This window comes from Euleptes europaea, chromosome 5 (assembly GCF_029931775.1).
Source record: "Euleptes europaea isolate rEulEur1 chromosome 5, rEulEur1.hap1, whole genome shotgun sequence".
Taxonomy (NCBI): Eukaryota; Metazoa; Chordata; class Lepidosauria; order Squamata; family Sphaerodactylidae; genus Euleptes; species Euleptes europaea.
Genome location: NC_079316.1, coordinates 101,529,054 through 101,552,814, shown reverse-complemented (window position 1 = coordinate 101,552,814; position 23,761 = coordinate 101,529,054). Strand labels below are relative to the sequence as shown.

Sequence of the window (23,761 nt, the reverse complement as noted above, 5' to 3'; positions counted from 1 at the left end):
CCCGGCGCCTAGGGAGCGGCGGCGCAGGGCGAGGAGGCGGCGGCGCCGGCGGCGCTCCTGCTGCTGACGAGCTCGGCGGCGCGGCGAGCGAGGAGGCCGGGAAGGGGTCTGCCGGGGGCGTCGCCCGAAGAGACCCGAGCGAAGCGGGCGCTCGGTCGGTTGGCCAGAGCGACGGTTGGCCGGGCCGGGCGGCGGTTGGGGATTCGAAGGGTGACGCGCGCGCCGGGCCGGGGAGCGCCCCCTCTCCCCCCCCCCGGCAGCGGCTCCGTCTCGCTTGTTTTTCTCGCGCGCCCGCTCCCCTCCCTGGGCCTGGCTGAGGTGAGTCCTGAGAGCGACCGAGGGGAAGGCCTCGCCGGCCTCCCCTCGGTGATGGCCGCGGCGGAGGGACGGAGAGAGAGAGAGAGAGAGAGAGAGAGAGAGAGAAAGACAACTTCTTCTTTTCCTCGCATTCAGGCCGCGGGAAGGGAGGCCGGGTTGGGGGGGGGGAGGGGAGTTAGACAGGCCGGGTTGGGGACTGTGGGGGGGGGGAGAAAGAGGCCTGGATGCTGGGGGTGGTGTTACTTCCGGGCTGCCTTCCCCTTTTTTTTACTCGGGAGTAGGAGGCGTCCCGAGCTCCACCGCCACCATTATACGAGGAGACGGGCCGGCAAGGAGAAGAAGAGGCCTGGTCGAGCCGGGGAGGAGGAGGAGGCGGCTTTGAGTAGCCGGGAAGCCTGTCATCTCTCCCCAGTTCGGGACTGGATCCTCCTCGGCTCGAACCGAGCTTCTTCCCTCCGTCCCCCCCCCCCGCGATACTCTTGCGTAAGGGGGGGGGATCAGGCTGCGAGGGTTGTGCGCAGATGAGAGGCCAGGCTTCCCCACCCCCTCCATTGAGTTCAGGGTGTTGGGGTGGGAGGGAAGTGACAACGTCGCCCCCCCCCCACCGTCCCCCCCCCCCCGCGGTCCGGGGACATTCTGCCGAGTTCCCTTCCAGTGGGGTCAGGTGGAAAGGATCCGGTGGGGCGTCGGCTTCAAGGGCTGCTGGCTCTTCTTCCCCACCCCACCGACCCCGGGTGGGTCGGGAACCCATGCTGGCGGGGCGGGGGGATGCGTTGGGCCTCTCTCGGAAGCACCTCTGGGGAGTGTTGCTTCAATACAGACAGGCAAACTCCTGTCAAAGCTTTGTCCCAGCCGCTGCTTCTCTCCCCTTCTTTTGGGTGCGGCCAGCCCGCTTCGCTGGGGGGAGGGGGCGTTCAGTTGTGTATCCCTCTCCCCTTCTCCTCTAGTCGCTCTCCTTAGGAGCCCCAGTACCTGGAGCATGATACTCTTTCTCAGTTTCCCCTCTCCGCCGTCCATGACGCAGACACTTTGGCCCTCGAGAAGGGAAATGACGACATTGCCTCCCATTAGTGTTGTTTTCATTCTGGATGGCCGTCTTCTCGTCTCCCTCTCCACTTTTTGGCATCGTCATCAATGCCGGGAGCTAAATGTAGGAAGGAACACAGGCCATTATCTAAGAGCAATATAGGAAATGCATTATTAAGGTATTTGAGGCATGCTTTTTTTTATAGAAGGGCTGATCAGGCAAAGTGAACTAACGACCCATGTTGATTTTGGGGGAAATGTAAGCGTTGTTACGGTATTTACATTTCAGGTAATAAATGCAGTATATTTCTATTCCTTGATTTTTTTAAAAAAAATGCACCAGCTTTGATTGGTGGTTACTGATGTGAAAGGGCTATGCTGTAAAATAGAAAGTAAAACTGAAATGTTCCATCTGTTACAATTAAAAATCTACTGAGTTTTATTCTTAAATTATGGATAGGTACTGCTTTCAGAATATGTAATTTGTTTTAGGTTGTCAGACTGCAGTGTTTGGAGTTTTAGAATTTTTCCTAATCGTAGGGAGATTAAAGAATACTGTTACATACGAAGCAATTTTTAAACAGCTTTACTAATACAATATGTCTTTTTAATTTAAAAAATACTGTTCTGGAAATGATTGTGTGCTGTACTAACTAAACTTCACTTCGCAAGTAACTTATGCTTTACAATGGTAAATTGTATTGATGCCAGTGGGAATACTCCAGAGCAGGTGACTTGCTTCTCCTTCCAGGCTTTTCTAATACAGCTGAGCATATATTCAGATGTTACACTGGTGATGTACTGTATTTTGTAGTTTTAATAAAATATTATGTTTAATGAGGAACGGTGTAAAGATGGTTGTTAGCTTTGCTAATATTTGTGTGCAGTTGTCAAATAATAATTGTAAATTAGTTTGAAACAGTTAACATGCCAACAAGTTTTAAAAAAAAGTTAAAAAAGAACAAGATCTAAAGTCTTGTGGTAAAAGTGATAGCATTAAAACATAACTCTGGATTAACTCTCTTGTAATGTGACACCTATCACTAACTCTCTTGTAATCTGTGACACCTATCACTAACCAGCTTCATCCTACATCTGATTATTGAGGTGCACAGACTTGGGATGCTCAAAGTAGTGGATGCAAAATATCAAGAGGTGCCATTCACAAGCTCCATCTGGTTAAAAGTTTGATCTTTTCAAGATCCAGCAAAAGTTGATCATATTTTGTAATGTCTAGACTTCAGACTACTATAATAAACTCTACATTAGGGTTGGTTTAGAGTGCGGCTGTCTTGACAAAATGAGGCTTGATTTGTGTTGTATGTGAACAATCAAGAACAACTTGATTTGATTGTCTGATGTTTGATAGAAACCTGAAGAAATAATTAGTGTCTAAAATGCAAGGACAGACTATATGATAACCTACCATCCTACCATCACATGGCTGAAGAAATGCAATAATCTTTCTTAAAATGTCTCTAGGTTTTTTGAGATGCAGTGTCCTAGATTTGAAAGGAGTACATTACACTAGTACAATAGATCCAATATCTTAAGCGGTATTGGCTCATCTGCATGGCTGTTGTCTTGAATAGACACATTGCCGCTTCTCATTCTTTTATCTTTAGCTCAATGTCTCCTAGGTTAGTGTTTAGTTATACCCTGCCTTTCTCCTCAGTGGCCACCCAGAGCAGCTTACATTGTTCTCTTGCTCTCCTCCATTTTATCATCACAATGACCCTAAGTGTTAGGCTGAATGTGCGTGACTGCCTCAAGGACACCCAGCAAGCTTCCATGGCAGAGTGGGGATTCGAACCCGGGTTGCCCGGATCCTAGTTTGACCCTCTAACCATTACACTATGTCGACTCTCAAACTGAGTCAGCACTTAAGCGTGGGGCATGACTGTTAGGTGGGTTGTAGCATAGAATAACTTTGCAAGTGGACCCTGAAAACTTCAGTAATTTTAGAAGTGGGTTCTAGTCCATAAAGCTTGGTAACCCCTGTCCTAGGGTGATTAGAAGGCCTATTGATAGTTCTGAATATTAAGAGATGAGTTTTGAGGAAGAAACATTTTGCATTTGGTTTCTGTGACTTCAGGCTGCACCTGGTCACAGTCATCAAGGGTTTTTAGTCTGTTAATGAGGTGTAGTTTTCATGAAAACTGCATGTATAGGATCTCCTCAGGTCAGTTACCAGGAGCATGAATGTGAGGTGAGAGCCTCTAAGACTGGGTGTAATGCCAAATGCAGATACCCCTCTACTTTTTAATGATGATTGGTAAGCTAATCCCCTTTGGCAACTACTAACTTTGAAGATTGTTAGAATGTAATAGCATTTATAGATTGCTGCAAAACTGATATAATCCAGGGCGAAATAGCTCCTCTAGAATAATAATTTTGTTGTCTGACTTTTGTCTTATAAATCTTGTCAGCAATTGAAAATGCTTCCCTGAAAGAAGTTTGGATGCTGTCTTGTCACTCCATTTTTGGAATATAGCCATCAGGACACCTTGCTTATCTTGTAGGTAGTAGTAAAATATGTGACGGATTGATTCCCTTTACTAGCCTCCTGTGATGCTCTTCTACTTGATATACCTCCATAATAGGGACAAGATTGCACCGGTTGTTCAAACCACAAAGGAAACAAAGCTCTGTTGTCAGTGATAACAAAAGTTGTGTATACTTGCAGCAGCAGAGTGAGGGAGCCTCTGATGCCAGACAGTGTCATGGGGCAGCCCCTGGGTGTTGGTACGGCCAGTTAGAAGCCTCCTTCCCTCATCCCCAGTTTAACTTGAGTCTGGTTTGTGGGTGAGAGAGGATATAATGTTCAAATATGGATAGAACCATTCAAAATTTGATGCAACTAGAACTAGAAATCTTTAAAATTAATGTTGGTGGTAAACAAGAAATATTTATATAATGCTTGTTCATTATAGAAGTAACAAGTATTGTGTCTGGATACATTAATAGATCTTAAACTGTTTCATTTTTTTACATGTGCTGCTTTTGTTGATCATATTCTGTAAAAGTGCCCAGTGGGCATAGGTGCTGTTTTAGCAGTTTGACAAAGAAGCTCATGATTGGATTGGTGTTCTAATTGGTTTTTTTTTCTTTTACAGAGAATATGAAAGAGGTGTCAAAATGACATCCAGATTTGGAAAGACGTATAGCAGGAAAGGGGGTAATGGCAGTTCAAAATTTGATGAAGTTTTTTCCAACAAACGGACCACTCTTAGTACAAAATGGGGAGAAACTACCTTTATGGCCAAGCTAGGACAGAAGAGGCCCAACATCAAGGCAGACATTTCTGAAATTCCTAAAAAGCCCAAAGTAGAAGAAGAAACAATAGAAGATCCATTTGGATTTGACAGTGATGAGGAATCTCTACCAGTATCTTCAAAGAATGTGTCACAAGCTAAAAGTTCCTGTCAAATGGAATCCACTGAAGCTTCTCAGTCTGGAGACATCTCTTCTGTACTTGAATCGAATAGCAAAATTAGTCAGTCAATCTGTGAAGATACTTTTTCCAACAAATGTGTATCTTTCGATAATTCTGCACATGGCCTAAAAGAGAAGCTCTCTAACAGAAATATGGAGGAGGGCGACATCAGAAGCAGTTATGCTAAAATTGTCATTGCAGGTATGTTGGGATAATACTGCTGAGAATTGATTCTAAGTCAGTCTTGCAATTGGCCACATGATACATCTTTCCAGATTTGGTAGCATTCCTGATGTGTTGCTCAAATTGCTCTTTTTTTTTTAAATGGAGGAGGAGAGAACAATTGGGAACGGTTCATATTTGCATATGGGGTTGCTGGATAAAATTTGGCTTCACTTTAGCAGCTAGGTGAAGCGGCTATCTTGGTAAAATCAAAGTAGCATGTAATATTTTTATACAACAAGAATTAATATGGGAAATAGCAAAACATGGGTGTGACATTGTTCATTAAATACCTAAAACAGTTAAGTATGTTACAAATAAATCCTATGCAATGGCGCTGTGTAATGAGTAACATAAAACAGTCTTTAAAATATAGTACATTTCTTGCTGATTTTCCACTTCGTTAGTTGTGGGACTGCAGAAAACTCCATGATGAATCTGAAAGACTGTCAAACTTCTGTGGTGACTGCTTTTGAGCGTGTTGAACTGTGAGGGATGAACACTCAGACACTGATGAAATAAATATTATTGCAAGTTTACTTTGTGCTTTTGGTCCTGACATTTTGAAGCTGTCACTACCAGAAGCTGGATTGGGCAGATGTATGAGGGCATGGAATACTATTATTTTTTCTTTACTAGCACCATACAGTTTAATAGACAAAAACTAGAGCAGGGGTGTCAAACATACGGTCTGGGGGCTGAATCCAGCCTTTTTAGAGCTCTTATCAAGGCAAGGCAGCCCCCTCTCCCGATCTGGGCTGGCGAGTCATGGCTCGGCCCAACCAAAGTGACATTTATATCGTATCCAGTCCTCATAACAAAGGATTTTGACACCCCTGAGCTAGTGTTTAGGAGGAAAGGCCACACCTAAAATTTCCTGTCACAGTAACATGCCAGAATTAAAATGGCTCCTATAGCAAACAAGAGTATCTTTAATTGGAAATCGCACAAATGAAAAAAAAATCCCTTACAAGTTGGTCAATTAGAATCATAGAGTTGGAAGGGACCACCAGGGTCATCTAGTCCAACCCCCTGCACAGTGCAAGAAATTCACAACGACCTCCCCCACACACCCCCAGTGACCTCCTACTCCATGCCCAGAAGATGGCCAAGATGCCCTCCCTCTCATGAACTGCCTAAGGTCATAGAATCAGCATTGCTGACAGATGGCCATCTAGCATCTGCTTAAAAACCTTCAGGGAAGGAGCACTTACCACCTCCTGAGGAAGCCTGTTCCACTGAGGAACCACTCTGTTAGAAAATTCTTCCTAATGTCTAGATGGAAACTTGATTTAATTTCAACCTGTTGGTTCTGGTCCGACCTTCTGGGGCAACAGAAAACAACTCGGCACCATCCTCTGACAGTCGTTCAATAAATTACCAATTAAAGGCTACATTTAGGCTAGGATACTCTGAGACCTGTGTGACATGACCTGCACCCCAAACTTGTTAAGTGCTGCCAGTTCAACACTGCAATAACCTTTTGTTGGGAAATTGAGGTTCTTTATTGTCAATTCAAATATCTGTGTGAACCATTAGTGTCCTTCATGAGAAAATAAAATGCACTCCTAAGAGGTTTTCAGTGGAACCTGGTGGCCATGCTGTCTCAGAATAACCTCCCAAAACAGCTCTTCAAACTGGTAATTGTAAAGTTAGTTTAGCTCAGGGCTTGACAAATCCCAGGTTGTCATGGAACTTAGGACATTTCATTATGGCCCCTAGTAATTTTCAGCAATGTGTCTCAGCAAAGTACACAGCTTTGTCTTTTTACATCAGTAATTTTGCTGTGTGACATAAAAATACATGTGCATTTTTGTTAATGCTTGTTTATACGTTAACTAGTTCATTTTTTAACTGGTTGCTTTCTACACTGGCTCCCATATTCAGTTAAATAGAGCTTTTTAAAGCAATAATGGGATTATCAGAAATAGGGGAGAAAGACTAGGAATAGCGGTTATCTTGTGATGACAGCCAGGGTTATCCCTATATTTATATTAAACACCTTTGTCATAGCTTTAATAAAATCATGAGAAGAGTTTAGGATTAAGTTTTATGGTAGCAATTATTGAAAATAGGGTTATTAAAATACAAAACTCTGAAAGTAGAAAAATGATTTATGGCTTTGAAATATTTGGGCTGGCTCCGAGAGCCAAATAAAATTTGTCAAGGCCTGGTTTGGTTGTCTACACACTTAACCCTTTACTCCCAACTATGTCCAGATGAACATAGTTCTTCGTTGCATACAGAGATTTTTCAGAAGGACCAGCCAGTGCTGCATCCGCAGTGGGAGATGTCTGCATCTGTTATCTGTTGTGTTGTTGTCTCTCTCCTTCCCCCCCCCCCCCGTCCTACTGAGACTACTATTGCACAGGCTCTGTGAAGCAAGATATTCTAGTTTCAGTCTAGGTACTAGCTCTGGATTTCGCCTAGTTATCTTGAAGGGCTTCAGGGCATTTTGGACATTATGAATTGGCAAACTTGAGTTTTCTATAGCGTGAGCAAGCTGCATCTAGTTCTGACTCCTTGGTGAATACTGTACATTTAATTTTGATAGCTTCAGAGTGTAGATATAAAAAATGCACACACTGGAGCCATGTGTGGGTAAGGATGGTGTTCTGCAAACCTGGGTGCTTTCAGCTTCAGTCACCTCTGTCAGCTGACACATGGGGAGAGCTGGGGGATGATGGGGCTGCTGGTGATGGGATTTTCCTGCATCCCATGACTCTCACCGGCCTATCCTTTGCTGATGATGTTGGGGGCTCAAGAGTGGCTGCTGGATTGTCCCAGCTGGTGCTGTTTGGGGGTTACCGCACTTGTGTTCCCAGCGATGTATTAAGAGTTTGAAAATGTTATAAAAAATACTGTTCGCACTTTGTTTGGCCCCCTTTAGCTTTGGAGATGTCTTCCAACCATTTATTAGCCGTGGTATCCAAAAACCCTTTTAAAGCGACGTTTTTTATAACATTTTCAAACTCTTAATACATCGCTGTGAATACAAAGTGCGGTAACCCCCTTTAACCCCTCAGGATAGCTGCAGTGGTGGAAACCTGCCTTTCCAGCAGTGCTTTGGCATGCTATAATGATTTGTAATGTGTTGTTGCAGCCCCGTACTTGTATGATGTGTAAGTTTGCAAAATGTGCTTTTCTGTTACATGCCAAGTACAATTAGACTTTTATTTATATAAAGGAGTGTTCAGAGTGGTTCACATTATCTTGGTTATCCTTAAAATAACTGTTAAGGTAAGTCAGTACATTTTCTCAGTGTATTTCAAAGGTTATCGGTCTTCTAAATTTTGGAATTTTAACATGTAACATTACAAATAAAAAACAACCTAGCCAGTTTGTAAGGAAGAGTTGGGTTAGTTTTTAATGGGAAAATAGTGTTGTATGGCCAGTGCAGTATCTGCTGGATTTCCCCCCTGCTTTTTCAATGGTATGCTTAAAGCAGTTAACAAGTTACCTCTGCACAAAACAGTTACCACAATTCAGTTTAAAAAAAATGATGGTGCTACATGATGGAAACTTGAAGCTTTTTGGCTGCTCTGAGATAAAAATCTAGCAGTGGTAGCAACGGTGATGGAAAATGGAGGGCAGGTTTTTGCCCCTCCTCAGTCTGCTGCCAGCAGCTGGCGATCCTCTGCAAAACAGTGATGAAACGCTAGAAGGCCCATTTCCTAGACCTTCCCTTTGAAGCTGATGGTTCAGAATTTTTTCTTTGATCTATTCTACAGGTTTTTTTGGTACAAACATCTATAGACTAGAAATTTTGAAAGTTAGTTTGGTATGGGAAAAGCAGAAATGTGAATGAGCCACATTTCTGGTTTCTGTTGCATGAAAGATTGGATTTGTGTATCTCCAGTACAAAGAGTTCTAGGGATCATTTGGGACCCTGACATCTAATATAATAATAATATATATAATTTAGCATATTCCTGTTGAAATTGGGATAACAAGACTCTGACCAGTTTGTTCTTTCTGCATTGCATGTTTTGCATAATATGCAACTGGTTCAAATAAGATTGTAATAGTAAACCTGTGCTTAATACCTGTTGTTATTTTTATATTGCTATTTTCTGAAAATACTAAGTCTAAAAGTTGGATAAGAGATTACAGGTATAACAGGATACAAGCTTCAGGTGAAAATCACAGGGCAGTAACACTAGTCATTAGCAAAACCCACCTGCTCAAGAATAGAAGGTAAACATGATTTGTTTTTCAGAAACCTCTTGTGTTTAAGTTAAATCCCACAGAGCAATGCTCAACTGGATTCTTGAAATACTTTGAAAAAATAACAAGTGTTTCTTTGCTAGGCATGTGCTTCCATGGATAATCAAAGATCATATGATCACTCTAACCCTAACACTTCCAAGTTGTGACCCAGGATATTGTTACCTTAGTTACATTTTTAAATACATGGGCACTTAGACAACATGACTGATTTCAAAAAGTGTAGTGTGAGTACATTTTAGGCAGCTATCTAATACTTCTGAGGTGTTTGTGCATGTGGAGGCGGTGAAATTTAGATATGTTTATTTTGTCCTCTTGATTATAGCCAGTACTGACAATTTGAATTAACTTTTTAAAGTACAGTGTTCATGTGATTGCTTCACTTTGTATAGGTCGATAGTGGGAATGTGAGTCATGGATAAAACACATTCCAAATGACTACCATTATGAGATGAACTGTATTGCTTCCTGTGGCAATAGCTTACGCAGTCAGCGGAAGAAATGTCTTTTTCAAACATCAGATTAAATTTTTGCAGTTACACAAAACTTCTGCTCACTGTCTAGATTCTGAAGTGATCTAAGATGAAGCTCTAGAATGTGTTTTATGAAGATGGTTTTATCTTAAGAGCCTTCTGGCTATCCTGGTAATGCTCTTTTGCATGCAGTATTATGTTGCAATTGGGTGGAGTTTCTGTACTTAATGTTTGCCTCCTAATAGTTGTTAGAACTGCACAAATGAAACCTCATACTATTGAGAGACTTAGTAATAAAACATGAAGCTGCTTTCATGTCTTTTCCAAATCTATAATGATAACAGTTGTGAAGACTTTTCTCTGCAATGTTCCTAACTGAAATGGTTCATGTAGAATGCCATGCCAAAGTAAGAGGTTTGAAAAGCTGTCGAATTAAGGTTATCCGTTTTCTTTTCCCCCCTAAGCTGCTGACAGTGTTTGACATTCATATATCTCCATTAATGTGCACCAAAACACTTGTAACTCTGTTCTGTCATCAGTAGGGAGCAAAGAAATGAAAGTTACACTAGCGTCTAATACTTTTTATAGACATCTACAAATGTAGTCTAGGAAAGCCCCTTGCAAGTAACTTTTCTGCAAATCGTGTCCTTTTTGGGAAAAAAACTATGTATCGTATATACTCGGGTATAAGCCGACCCGAGTATAAGCCGAGGTGCCTAATTTCACCCCAAAAATGGGGAAAAATTAGGCACCCACGTATAAGCCGAGGGGGAAATGCACCCCCTCCCCCCCGCAGGCTTACCTGACCGGGCTCCAGGCGCGGGCTCCAGTGGTGGTGGTGCGCAGGCTTACCTGACCGGGCTCCAGTGGTGGTGGTGCGCAGGAGGCCGCGCAGGCCGCTCCTGGCCCGCAGGGAAGGCGCGCGGGCAGGCGGCGGCCCCCTCCCTGCACGCAGGAGGCCCCGCAGGGTCAACTGGCAAGCGGACCGGCCTGGGAAAGGGGGGGAGGTGGGAGGGAAGAAACTGCCACCGCCCAGCAGAAGGCGGGGTGGGGTGCGGGGTGAAGAAATTGCCGCCACGCAAAAGGCGCGGTTTGGCGCAGTCGTGCAAAAGGCATGGTGGGGTGGGGTGGGGGGAAGAAACCGCCGCCGCCATGCAGAAGGCGCGATCGGGTGGGGTGGGAGAATGCGGGACAGCCCGCCCATCAGCTGGCCGGCGGGAGCGGGCTGGGAGAGGGCCCGGCAAGCGAATTACCATATTGACCCGAGTATAAGCCGAGGTGAGTTTTTTAAGCCAAAAATCATAGCTAAAAAACTCGGCTTATACTCGAGTATATATGGTAATACTGTAATTAAAGTTATTTTAAAGTATAGAGTTCTAATAGAAGCTGCTGTCTGTTTTGTGTTCTAAAGAAGTCTTCCCCAACCCTTGCAAATGTGGATATACAGCAGTGGCATCCTAATACATTTTTTTGCTTAATGATATACCTTGTGCCGACCTACTATTCCATTAAATATTTGCCATCATATAAGATATATTCACACAAGCAAGGGACCCATGAGAACTTGGGGAGTGGGCATGCCATCCTGTACTGGTCCCTGTGACTCCAGGTGTGATAAGCATCCCCGCTGGCCAGCTGATCAGGTGTCAAAGCTTGGAGTGAGAAGCCTATTCTGTGTGCATTCTGCTCCAAACTCCTCTGTGCCACGCTACTGCCAGCAGGGCGATCAGGCTGTTGCACAATCTCCCCACTTTTCAGATTTGTCTGCAAACCTGGGGGTAGTGCCTTCCATCTGTGCATGGTTGTATTGTACGGACTCTTTGTTGCACTCTGTGGGGCCATGGTCAGATTAGATCCGTAGACATTCTCACAGATATATATAACATGGATAAGGTTAAAGGGAACAGGTGCTGGACAGATTCTAAATGCTAGGTTACACGAAGGCTTCATGAAGATTAGAGCAACCTCAATGGAGGTTGGTAAAGCTTCAGTTTGGCCAGTAGGGGTCAAAGGACAAAGTAGAAGTCTCCAGGAAAATTCACTCATTAATTGTGCTCGTGCTTAAAGAGTTCTGTGGTTGGAGTCCTGGGATTTAGCTCTTCTGATTTAGGATGCTGACATTGTGAAGATTTGGATGTTACTGTTAGTGGAAGCTGTAATGAACTTTCCATTTAGGCATTCATGGGTGGAGAAGATATTGAAATATTCTAGATACTTCCATTTCAGGTGGATAATTGTATTAGTCAGTAGTAGTAGAACAAAATTCGAGTCCAAACCACCAACGTTTTCCAGGGTATAAGCTTTCATGACATGTATCTGATGAAGTGAGCTTTGACTCAAAAGCGTATTCCCTGGGGGGGGGGGGGATTGTAGTTAAGGTGTTGTTGGGCTCAAATTTTGTTCTTGATACTTCAAGTAAGCTTTATTAAGCAATTTGGAGAAAATGCCATTTTTAAGTGCCAGCTAGGTATGGTTGTGTTTGAGTTTGAGACATGTAAATATAGTAGGCTTGCTTGCATTCTGTTTACCCCAAGTAGTATATTAACCAGTACTAGCTGTGAGGAAAATGTTTGAGTATCCCTTATCCAAAATGCTTGGGACCAGAAGTATTTTGGATCTTGGATTTTTTCAGATTTTGGAATACAGTATACAAAAAACCTCCCACCTCCTCTGCCAGCCAGGAGAACTCTTGGCTGCCTCTCCCAGGGCCTTGTCCTAACCCTGGAATTCCAAGGGCTTTCTGGCCTGACGGGCCTTCCCGGCTCCACCCCCTGTAAGGGCTTGCATGTCGGCTCAGTCCACCTGCCTTGCCCTGCCCTTGACTGTGCCCGCCCACTGCCGATCAAGTGGGGACTCAGCTGATAGGTGGTGCAGTCAGCTTTATACATGACCTCACCCTTCTCCTTCTCCCATATCCCTGGCTTGAAGAGGGGTGTTCTGTGGCTGCCGGTTGTCCTCAGCTGGGAGGGGGTAGGCTCCTGTTGCTCTTGGTCTCTGCTGTAGCCTGGCAAATAGGCAGAGGTGACTCCCGGTAAGTGCTGGCTCCTGGTTGTTCCAAGGGTTTGCTGGGCTCTTGCCGTGCCCCTGAGCCGTGGCATGTCCCGCAGACAGTAGGTGGTGGTCTGAGTCAGCCGAGACGTTGGAGAAAGGGGTGGGGCCATGAGCAGTCCAGCTTAAAAAATGTTCAGATTTTGGATCATTCTGCATTTCAGATTTCTGGATAAGGGACACCCAACCTGTATCTGTTGATCTCTCAGTATAATCTTCAGATTACTGGTGTTAGTGACTTGTTTTGCCTAACCTCTTTATGATTGATTTGATTTCTGAAGCAGTGGTGAAGGGCTCATTAGAAAGAAAAGTGGGAGTATAAATATAAATACAACACTAATGTTTTACCTAAGTTTCTTGTATGTATAAATTGTGATGTTACTGTGCCCAGATGCAGAGTAATACAAACTTGTAGCTGTTTGTTATGCAAAGCAGCTAGAGCCAGGAAGTTGTGGTTGGGCTTACCCTGCATCTAGCTAGGGACAGCAGTTTTTAAGCTACTTTCAATCAGGTTCCGGCTTGGGGGGGGGGCTGTGTCACATCCTCTCTCAAATTGCCTGGAAACAGATTAGGGATTCCCTGCTTGTCTTCTGGCTGCTGCTTTCATTTGACAATGACAGCCAGGCTTATACAGATCACTCACCCTGGAGTGTATTACCATGTAGCTGAATTTTATTTTTTGAGGGGCCCAACTGAAGTATAGGTGTAGTGACTAGGCTTTGACTGTCTTCACACACTTAATGAACTTGTGTTGTCTTAAAAGCAAAGTGTGCTTTTAAACTTAGGGTGCTTTTGCACATGCTGAATAATGCATTTTAGTCCACTTTAGTGATTGTGAGTGGATTTTGCCATTTCACACAGTAAAATCCAGTTGCAAAGTGCATTGAAAGTGCATTATTCCACATGTGTGAAAGCGCTCTGTTTTAAGTAGGATCTGAAGATATTATTCCCACACGTACAACTATATTGTCCTCATGAGGGAGTGTCAGAGTCTATTTAACCAATAGGAAATAGAGAAAAGATGGCTAGTACAAGCAGCAACTGATGGTTGATGCCAGTTGCCCTCCATTAATAGTTGGGGGAGCTCCTCAGTGATGTTCTCCCTTAAATCCATGCTGGGCTGGTGGCCACTGAAGCAGCAGCTGCTAATCTTCCATGTATATTGGGCAGATTCCCTTCCTGTGATAGTTTTATGGCTGGCATAAGTGAACCCGTGTTCTGAGGAGCAACAAGAAGGTAAGTCTTTTTCCTAATGAACAGTATAGATAGTGGTAGTGTTAATTCCATACCTTCCTTCATGGACAAAGTCATGTGTGATTTAGTTTCATGAGATAAAAATTTGGGGTAGATGTTAGGGTTGCAACAACGACATAAAATCTGTTCCTCTTATCTTATAAGATGCTAAGTAATTTGCTATTAGTAAATACAACTGATTTTCATATTTCTAGGTTTTTAAGGTATTTTCTCTGGGTAGTTTTCCACTTGGCATCACTTAGGGACAGTAGCATGTATTTTCTGGATTTTCTGGTATTTTCTTTGGAATATTGTGGGTGATTTCCCTAAGTTATCCTGGGCTATCATGGTCAAAGTGAGACCACGGCAGCAGGAATGCAGCTTCACTGAAAACTACCATCTGAAAAGAACTGCAGGGCTGCAGAGCTTTGTTTTGTTCCTGTGCGTTACATAGGAATAAGTCTCTACTTTTGAAGGCAATATTGAGAAGAAAAATTCAAATGATATTTCCATCGCTGCCTTTTCTTCCCTTGTTCATAGCATGAGGTTGTGCTATAGTAGTCTGCCAGCTTATTGTAACTGTACTATAGTAAAGCATGAAAAAATAATACAATTGTTATGGAGCTCTCTTTGCCAGGCAATGAAGCATGAGCATTTAGGTATTATAGGGCAGTGTCAGTTTGATACTTCATCACTTGTGGCAGGGGAATATCAGCTGTTGCTAATGTTGCTTAAAATCTTTTTCTATTCATTAAAATTGGTCTGCAAAGGTTTGCCATATCTTGTCTTTCTCTGATCAGATGTAATAGATCAAGCATCTAAATTGTAATTTAAGTTTTACTGTGTGAAATTCAATACTTGTTTATATTGAAAAACATTTAGCTTATCCAATACAATAGTTTAGGGGCTTATTTCTCCAGATCTGTACCTTCCCAAGAGCTACCAGTATAAAACTGAAGAAAAACGCTCCCTCTTGCCATTGAAAGGCTGACTGTGCCGGTGGGGGGGTGGGATTCAGACAAATGGGGACCTGGTTACTAGAAATGTAACGTAAGATAGTGGATGGTGCAGCTGTGAACATTTATGCAGTGTTTCTCAATGTTTTCCTACCACCTCCTCTCCAACACATCTGGCTGGTTGCATTACATTGTGCCAGTTCGATTCCTACAGAAACTGCGAGCCTTGTCCATTTTGGGTGTTGGGGTAATTTATATCAGGATAGTTCAAGAATACTTATAGCAGTAGAAGCCACTATCAGTAATTCAGTACATTTCTAATACACTGGATACCTCCCCCAAGAAAACCATGGCCGTTCACAAATCTACACCTAGGCCTTGCACATTTTCCTGCAGCAGTTGATGTGTGGTGACTTCCTGATTTACACTGCTTCATTAATTTGAAAGAACAAGGCCGCCCACTAATCCAACAGAGTGGTCTTCAGTTGTTCTAGACCTGGGATCCACTTTTAATATCCAGGTGGCAGCTTGGGATGCAGAATTACAACTATGTGACAAAAAACTACGTGTCACAGGACAGGAAGAGAAAGAGGGACAGTTATAACTGTTAGTGTTGGAGAGGAGTGAATCTACACAGGAAGTGCTCATGAAGCATTGGAGGACTGATTGATGTGAGCTGGCCAAGCTATGGGAAGAGAGCAGGCAGGGGAGAACTGGGAAGTGGGCATCGCTGAACCTGTTTGTACTAAAGGAAAATCCTCTTTACTATTGAGTGATACTGCTGCTTCTTTCAGTGTGGATGCAAAGATAGGCAGGGGACATGATGTCCTCCTCAGTGCATCCACACTAGCAGCAGGTCCTTAAAAAAAGGCAGAATAAACTGGCAGCTTTATAGGGATTCATGGCCCACAATGTGAAGCTCTGCCTGAGCATCCCAACCTCTGGGTTGAAGACTACTGGTCTAATGGACAAGTTGTGTTTACAGTGAAACACAAAACATTATCTGGTTGAGGCAGCCTGTCTTGAAAATGTGCCATGATAACAGACAAATTCAATTATGTGAATTTCTGTTCACAAACCGAAACACTGCCATAAGGAGACTTGAGATGTAGCACTTCTCTCAGGTAGCCACGTTAGCACAATTCTTCCTTGCTTTGCTGTTTGGGCAAACCACCTCATCACTGCATCTAATTATGATGTGGTAGATAGCTAAATCAGTACAGTGGGACCAGTCACAAATCACATGGGTTCTGCACCCCCCTGGAAAACTCTCAAATTTGCATAAAAATCTGATGGGGGGATTTGTTTTGTTCTTTGGTTTGATTATTATCTTGGGTTATACCGCTATAGTATTTATTAAAATATTCAGCATTTATAGTACAGTACTCTGTAATAAGAGTACTGTACATAAGCTTAACACAGGCTATGGACACAGTGAACACTTCTGATTGTTTCAATATTTACTGCTTCATAGATGAAGAAGGAAATGCTGTTAGCTGTCAGGTTTGGGCTTTTCCAATGTGAGTTATATTTATTTCAGTGTTTGTCTTTTTTTGTAGACAAAGTGCAGAATTTCAATGAGGATAATGAGAACAGTCACTTCATCCATAAGAATGCTGAAGACAATAATGCTCAAACAGCAGAAATCTCTGGGTACAACATTGAAATCAAGGATGCTCATGATTCTTGGGACTCCCACATGGGGAAGACAGACTCTCCAGCAGAAGTGTCACATACAAGAGAATCATTAATAACTGGCTTATATGAATGGGAAGATGAGAATGAGGACAGCCGAAGAGGAGAATATCTGTTAGGTTTTGATAATGAACCAATTTCAGAGATAAAAATCAAGGATGATGATCTAGTCACAGAAGAAGTTGAAAGTACAAGAGAAGCTATTAGCGAAGAAATGATGCAAACTGTTCTCAGGTCAAGCAATTGTCGGACATATTGTAGATCCAACAAAACAAAATCACAGGGGGCAACAAATTTTGATAAGCTACTGGATGGCACTATTCAACCTCTTGCCAAAGCAAACAGTGACTCAAATACTGATGGTCCGAACCCAGTAAGAAAAGTTGCTTTAAGTAGTGGGACCAGTTTTAGAGGACGGACTAGAGACTACACTGTTCTCCATCCATCGTGCTTATCAGTTTGTAACGTTACTATTCAAGATACTTTGGAGCGTATTGATGAATTTGCCCCAGCTGCACCTACTGATCTGGGAGAAGCAGGACGTCTTAGAAAGAAAGCTGACATGGCTATCACCAAGACTACAAACAGATTTCGACCTAGCAATACCAAATCCAAAAAAGATGTGAAGTTGGAATTCTTTGGGTTTGATGACAATGACGAAGGAGGGGATGGTGAAGGAGGCTCTAGAACCTCTGGAAGCTCAAACTATAAAATTAAATACTTTGGTTTTGATGACTTAAGTGAAAGTGAGGATGATGACGAAGACCGGCTGTTGGAAAGGAAAGCTAATAAAAGAAGTAGAGCAGCGCCCTCTTCTTCCTTACTTCAGTCCAGTTCTGATGGCAGTGAGAACTATTCACAGGACAGCCAGTCAAGCACTAATCCAGGTAAGACTACTTGTGGCCAGTGTTTCACAGATAAAACCACTGGTCAAATCATGTATCTAACTCTATCCAATGTGAATAACATGTTTCTTAATGTAAAAGTGTACCACTGTTTGTGTTAGGGTGGAAATAGCCTTATTGAAATGTATCATACTTTGTAAACTTTAAAACCTGTGCTAGATATCTCCACTGGCCCCAAGATGCTAAAATACAAGAGACTGTTTTTGTTTTCGAACTCTTTTTCCCCCCCTTCTCGGTGCAGCTGAAACCTTTATCCCCATATGTAGTAGGTTCAGAAGAAACAAAGTAGAGGGAGAGGTTGAAATGCAATTGTTTCTCCTCTACATTCCATCAGGGTTCAGTTAAATGAGCACTTTTGCCACATAGTTGCTACTTAAAGTCATCCTATGTAATAGGTACAACAGTCTATATCCTTATACTTGTAGGACTGGGATTCTGGCCAGAGCCTTTGTGTGATTAGGTTGAAGCTGCCTCCTGGATTACTGTTAAGCATCAGCTGGGCAGTAAATGGTTACCTCATTCTGCCCACAAAACAAACTTTACTGAAAAGCTATCCATACTTTCGTATAGTTCTAGTTACTATGTTGAAAAAATATATAAATAGGTGTGATCACTCAGCTCATGGGACTATGTACAAGTTTGGGAGCTTGCTCTGAACTATGCATCACATTCAAATAGATTTTACACAAACATGGAGGAATTAAGCATGCTTGTTGCCTGTCATGATAGATGTTTTGTAAGGGCATGGCTTTTTGAAGAAGAGAAGAACAACTGAAATTTGGGAATGCTTTCGTCCAGTTTGGTCCAATCTTGTCAGGGCTTGGAAGCTAAGCAAGGTTGGCCATAATTAGTACTTGGATGGGAGATCCCCAAGGAAGACGGGTTGCTTTGTGGAGGAAAGCCCCATTGAAAAGGTTGCCATGAGCACGCTGCAGCTCGAAGGCATGTTATTCAAATCATCCGTCTCTCGAAACCCCTCCCAAATTGAGCTTGATTTTTAAGCCTGCAACAAAGTCTATATGTTTCTCCTCAGATAATGACTAACCTGTTAGATAAAACTACTATTTGCTTTTTTTAACTTGATAAGTAGCTGGAATCAGTTTTAAAGCTCATCTCCATCAAATATTTGCAATTACTGGTAGGGTTTAGATTGAATTCCCAAGTTGCTGTAAGCATCCAGTACTCCTTGGAGAGACATATGCCAGGTGCTCTTGTTAGCTTCCTCAGCTTCCACCCTCTCCCAAAAGGCCTTCAAACATTGATTACAGAGAAGTACATTAAAATTTATTTGTTAACCATGCAGCATTGTATAGTGTACCAATAGTATTTGTTACTAACATGTTAAATTCATTCTTGTATATTTTGGAGCTAGACTTGAAGATACAATGTCATCAGTTACAGAAAGAAAATGAAATTAGTACTATTACTCATAAAACAGTGAGCTTAATGGTGCTCATTCTGTAAACAGCTCCATATGATGGGTGCCTTTTATTTTCCAACCAGTACATGATTTGGCCATTCACCTAAGTTTTCAGCAAGCTTTAGTATCAACTGAATGAAAATTACTTAAAAATAAATATCATCAACTAATTAAAGATTGGTTCTTGTAGGTTATCCGGGCTGTGTGACCGTGGTCTTGGTATTTTCTTTCCTGACGTTTCGCCAGCAGCTGTGGCAGGCATCTTCAGAGGAGTAACACTGAAGGACAGTCCTTCAGTGTTACTCCTCTGAAGATGCCTGCCACAGCTGCTGGCGAAACGTCAGGAAAGAAAATACCAAGACCACAGTCACACAGCCCGAATAACCTACAAGAACCGATGAACTATGACCGTGAAAGCCTTCGACAATAATTAAAGCTTATTATTATTAATTATTGTTATTTTATTATTAATTAAACATTAATCATTAATAAACCCCAGATACTAGCAGTACCATGACTATCGATTCACTTTCATTATCTACTCTGGTTTGGTGTACCCTGATGAGTATCCTGTTGATAACTGCCCTGTAGAATGTAGCATGGCATTATCTTCTTGAGTGATATAGCAGAGTTCTGTAAGAGTCTCCCCTGTTCAATTATTTGCTAATTTTTTTTAAAAATCACCAGCCCTGGAGCTCATGGTTTTTATAGACATCATACCAGGAAAGTTACTCTCTTCCCCTGTTCCTAATTCTTTGCATAACAGGGACTTAGGAAACAATAATCTGGAATCAGGCTCTGACACAACCTGAACAAACCCTCACATTGTAAAGAGAACTGCAGTTTGTATCCTGTGTGGTTTGATACTATATTCACAGACCCTGCTTTATGTTCCCCTACCTTCAGAATTGAGTTAGGTGGTTACTAAAGATTACTAAACCCTTTTGGGTTGTGGCGCTACTTCTGTGGAGTGCTATCCACATACTATATAAAGGCATGTCTGCCCACGTCTTTTCTGATTGATTCCTGTAGCTCTTGTTACTGTTCTGTTTGGTCTTATGTTTAAACTCACAATATTTTAAACTTGTAGAAATCTTTGTTTTGTTAAGATTAGCTATATGTACTTCTGTTGCTGCCTTTTTAAATTAGTTGTGCTGCTGTTTGTAATTGTTTTAATGTGCATGCTATTGAACTTATTTCTATGGTTTTAAATTTATAAAGTATAAGGTTTCGATTAAATTTTAACTTTTGAATAAAATAATTCTATATATGCACTAGAGCCAATGCGGTGTAGTGGTTAAGAGCAGTGGACTCTAACCTGGAGAACTGAGATCAATTCCCCACTCCTCCACATGAAGCCTGCTGGGTGACCTTGGGCCAGTCACAGTTCTCTCAGAACTCTCTCAGCCCACATGGAAATGGCAAACCACCTCCACAAACGTCTCTTGCCCTGAAAACCCTATGGGGTCAAATGTGACTTTATGGAGCTTTACACACACACATAAATGCACTATATATAAAAGATGAATCACCTGGGTAACTTTACTGGGTATGAAGTAATTCAAAGCAACAGCAGGGAACTCATGTCATTGGAGTTCCTCAGTCTTATCACGAGAAACAAATTCTGTCATAATTTCATTCATTGGCTACACATTCCCGAAAAGCTAAGCTTCTGCCAGCATCTTGTGGGAGGTGAATCACAGTGTGACTCCATTAGAGTAAAGCACGTGATGTGCATTAAAAGCAAAGCAGACAGGATGATCAGGTTATAGCAACCTAAATTAATCACACCGTAGAAGAAAATTAAGGTGAATAACTGGCAGAGATTAAGAGCTGACTACAACAAAGATGAATCTTGATTCCCTGTAGACATTTCAGAATTAGCACCTGTCTCTCCTTTTGCTTCTCTGAAATAGCTTGAAAAACAAACAAGGCAGAATTATTCTTTTTCACTTAGATAGCTTTTGTATCCTTGTTGAGCCATAATGGGCAGCCCATATTATGTCTTGTTTTGTGAGGTAAATTACTGAGGAAAGTACAACTAAAAAGAACATGAGCCAAGTTCTTATTTGTTACCATCATTCAAAATCCTTTTTATACCTGTAAAAATTTAAAACCACAGAAAAAAGTACGCATTTCCCCCACTTTGGAATATGCAGTGTTTACTTTCCTATCAAACATAAAACATCATTTACTGAGTGAATATAAAATTCATCATTTATAATTTAGTTTGCATATAAAATTGTAGTATTTGACGTATTTATGGAATTTAAAAGTATAAATATCTTCTTTTTCTATAAGAAAAACTGCAATTATACTCAGTACTAGAGAAGGAGTTGCCAGCTGTTGCACCTTGTGCTGCCATAGCACATATATCTTTAATTTTTGCCACATGAGAGGGGTTTTTGTTTGCTGTCATGTCACATGTGACTTATGTTGACCCCTGGCAAGGGACGCTCCAGTGGTGGGTTGCCATTGACTTCCCTGGCATAGCAACCCTGGTATACCTTGATAGTTTCCCATCCAAATATTAACCATTGCTTAGCTTTTGAGATCTGACGAGAGCAGGCTAGCCTGGGTCAGGGCTTTTGAGAGGTAGGGAAGAAATGCAAGCTGAAGGCAGAAGTCAAATTTTGTAGTCTATGAAAGAGGGTGTATTATTTGTACAGAAGCTATTAGAAGTCACAATAGGTAGGACTGCCAGCACGTTTGAATATTAAGCTGAACTTTTTAACAGTGAAAGCATTGACCTTTTTAATCATGTACAACCATGACACATTATAGTATATCAACTGTTGTCAACATTATTGATATTTACACACATATCTAAATCTTGCATATGTCTATTATAAGATTTTTCAGTGTTCCCTGAAGTATCCCAAGTTTTTTTAGTGGAAAAATTAAGGAAGTCCAATGAGTGAAATGCAATAATGAAATGTAATACAAAGTTTTTCTCACCCCAAAATAATACTTCATAGGAGGCTTTTTTCAGTGCTCTCCTAAAGGACACCGTTATTTCTCCCCCACCCAAGTGTTCACATTGTTTGCATACTGACCTTTCTAAAAAGCTGATCCCAAGGATGGCTGAAGCCAAACAGCAGAATCAATGAATCATGCAAGTATTAAACCAAAGTGTTCCAAGTTGCCTTTTGTGGAATACTGGAAATTATCTATAAAGATGAGCCACACTACAATTGAACTATCATCATTAGAAGTAGAATCCTTCCAGTACTGAGAAGTACTGCACTTCCAGTGTAGTATCCTAATATTGAATGCTTATAGTCAAAACTTGATATTTAATGCTCTGCTAGTTGAATTATGGATCTAGGCTGTTGCTGGATCACTTTTAACATTCAATGAAGCACATTATATGCTTTTATAAAAGTGGCTGCCTCCCTTTTTAGTCACAACATGGAATTCCAGTGATAGGAAAAAGGTCCCCTCTTCACACTTGCAAGAGTTAGGAACCCACATATATTTATCCTTTATTTGGAATAAGATTCCCTCTGCCTTGTAATATAATTCAGAAAGCTTTTTCTGCCCTCTTCATTCCAATAATCTACAAAGCATGACTTATTCTTGTAGCCCTGTGCAAAAAATATAAAAAACAGTAATAATTCAGATTAGACCCTAAGCTATTTTAAATTATTGTGATTTTGAAGTGTGAGTCTCTATTGCATCCTTACCCAGTGGCCTTTGGTGCAACCGTAGGTCTTAGCCACACCTAGCCCAGTCTCATCTAATTAAGACTAACATTTGTTTATTCAGAAAAAATGCTACCTCTCCAGCAACCTCTACACCTTAAAGACTGGGATGTTCCATCATGCCCAACAGTCCCCCAGTTCAAGAAAAGTCCTGGTGAACTTGGAAGCTGGGTCTTTGTGTTTTAAATGATCCTAATAAAGATATTACTTGCTGTTGTTCTGTTTGTTCATTCCTAATGGACCGGAGTGGCTACCTGCAATAACTTTCTTCTATGTTCTATGTTTGCTTATAGGTTTTAAATACTTAACGATTGGTTGAACAATAAGTGGCCAGAATATTTTTTTAGTGATAATCAACCCTATGCACAACAAACTTCACTGCTAACAGCCCATTCCTGAGGTTTCAGGTTGAAACCTCTTAGGAGGCGGCCTGACCCCGCCGCCAGTGTAAGTGCGTGTAATCACGAGATTACATGCATTTACGCTAGTGGGGAGGGCGACTCTGCCAATGCGGCCTCTCCGTGGCGCAGGCCATGGCATACAGTGCTCGCGCTGGCACGGGGGGCGGGCCGAGGCGGGCCAGGAGGAGGAGCTGCACCTGCCTTTTAGCAGGCGCAGCCTTGCTATTCCCTATGGGGCGAAAGGCCCCAGTTAAATAAAAAAAGCTTTGAAATGGCTTTTTTTGTTTGTTTGTTTAATGGCTTACGGGAATCGGCTAGCGGCGCCTCTTCCCCGCCGTCCCCGTACGCCGCCAGCTCAGGAATGGGCTGTTAGACTATTGTTTGTTGTAGTATTTAAGTAAATACATCCTTCCAGCATTTTATGGTGGACAGAAAAGGGGATGTTCTAAATGAATAGTGTAATTCAGAAGATTACCGGTACTTGCAAATACAGTCACTTTAAGTGAGCATGGGAAAGTAGGAATAAGGTTGTATCACAGTTTTTGGTTACATAATTTTTAGAAGAGTGACTCCTTCACTGTTCAAAATAGGAAGAAAAAAATCGTATAAGTTGCCAGTTTTGCCCCTAGATGGCTAAATTACTTTCCTCCATAGTTTCTGCCCTGGGAGTCAAATTATATACAGCTGTAATTCATTT

At 42.0% G+C, this 23,761-nt stretch overlaps 1 protein-coding gene across 1 annotated transcript in view; it reads left to right on the top strand.

Annotated features, from left to right (window-relative positions):
• The first annotated feature begins 297 nt into the window (after positions 1 to 297).
• WAPL (WAPL cohesin release factor) overlaps positions 298 to 23,761 on the top strand; it is a 57,052-nt gene continuing 33,588 nt past the window's right edge. Inside the window, exons 1-3 of the mRNA XM_056849437.1 lie at positions 298 to 318; positions 4,461 to 4,981; positions 16,499 to 17,521. Of these exons, the coding sequence (XP_056705415.1) occupies positions 4,483 to 4,981; positions 16,499 to 17,521 (1,522 nt within the window). The 5' untranslated portion in view covers positions 298 to 318; positions 4,461 to 4,482. The remainder of the gene's footprint in view (positions 319 to 4,460; positions 4,982 to 16,498; positions 17,522 to 23,761) is intronic.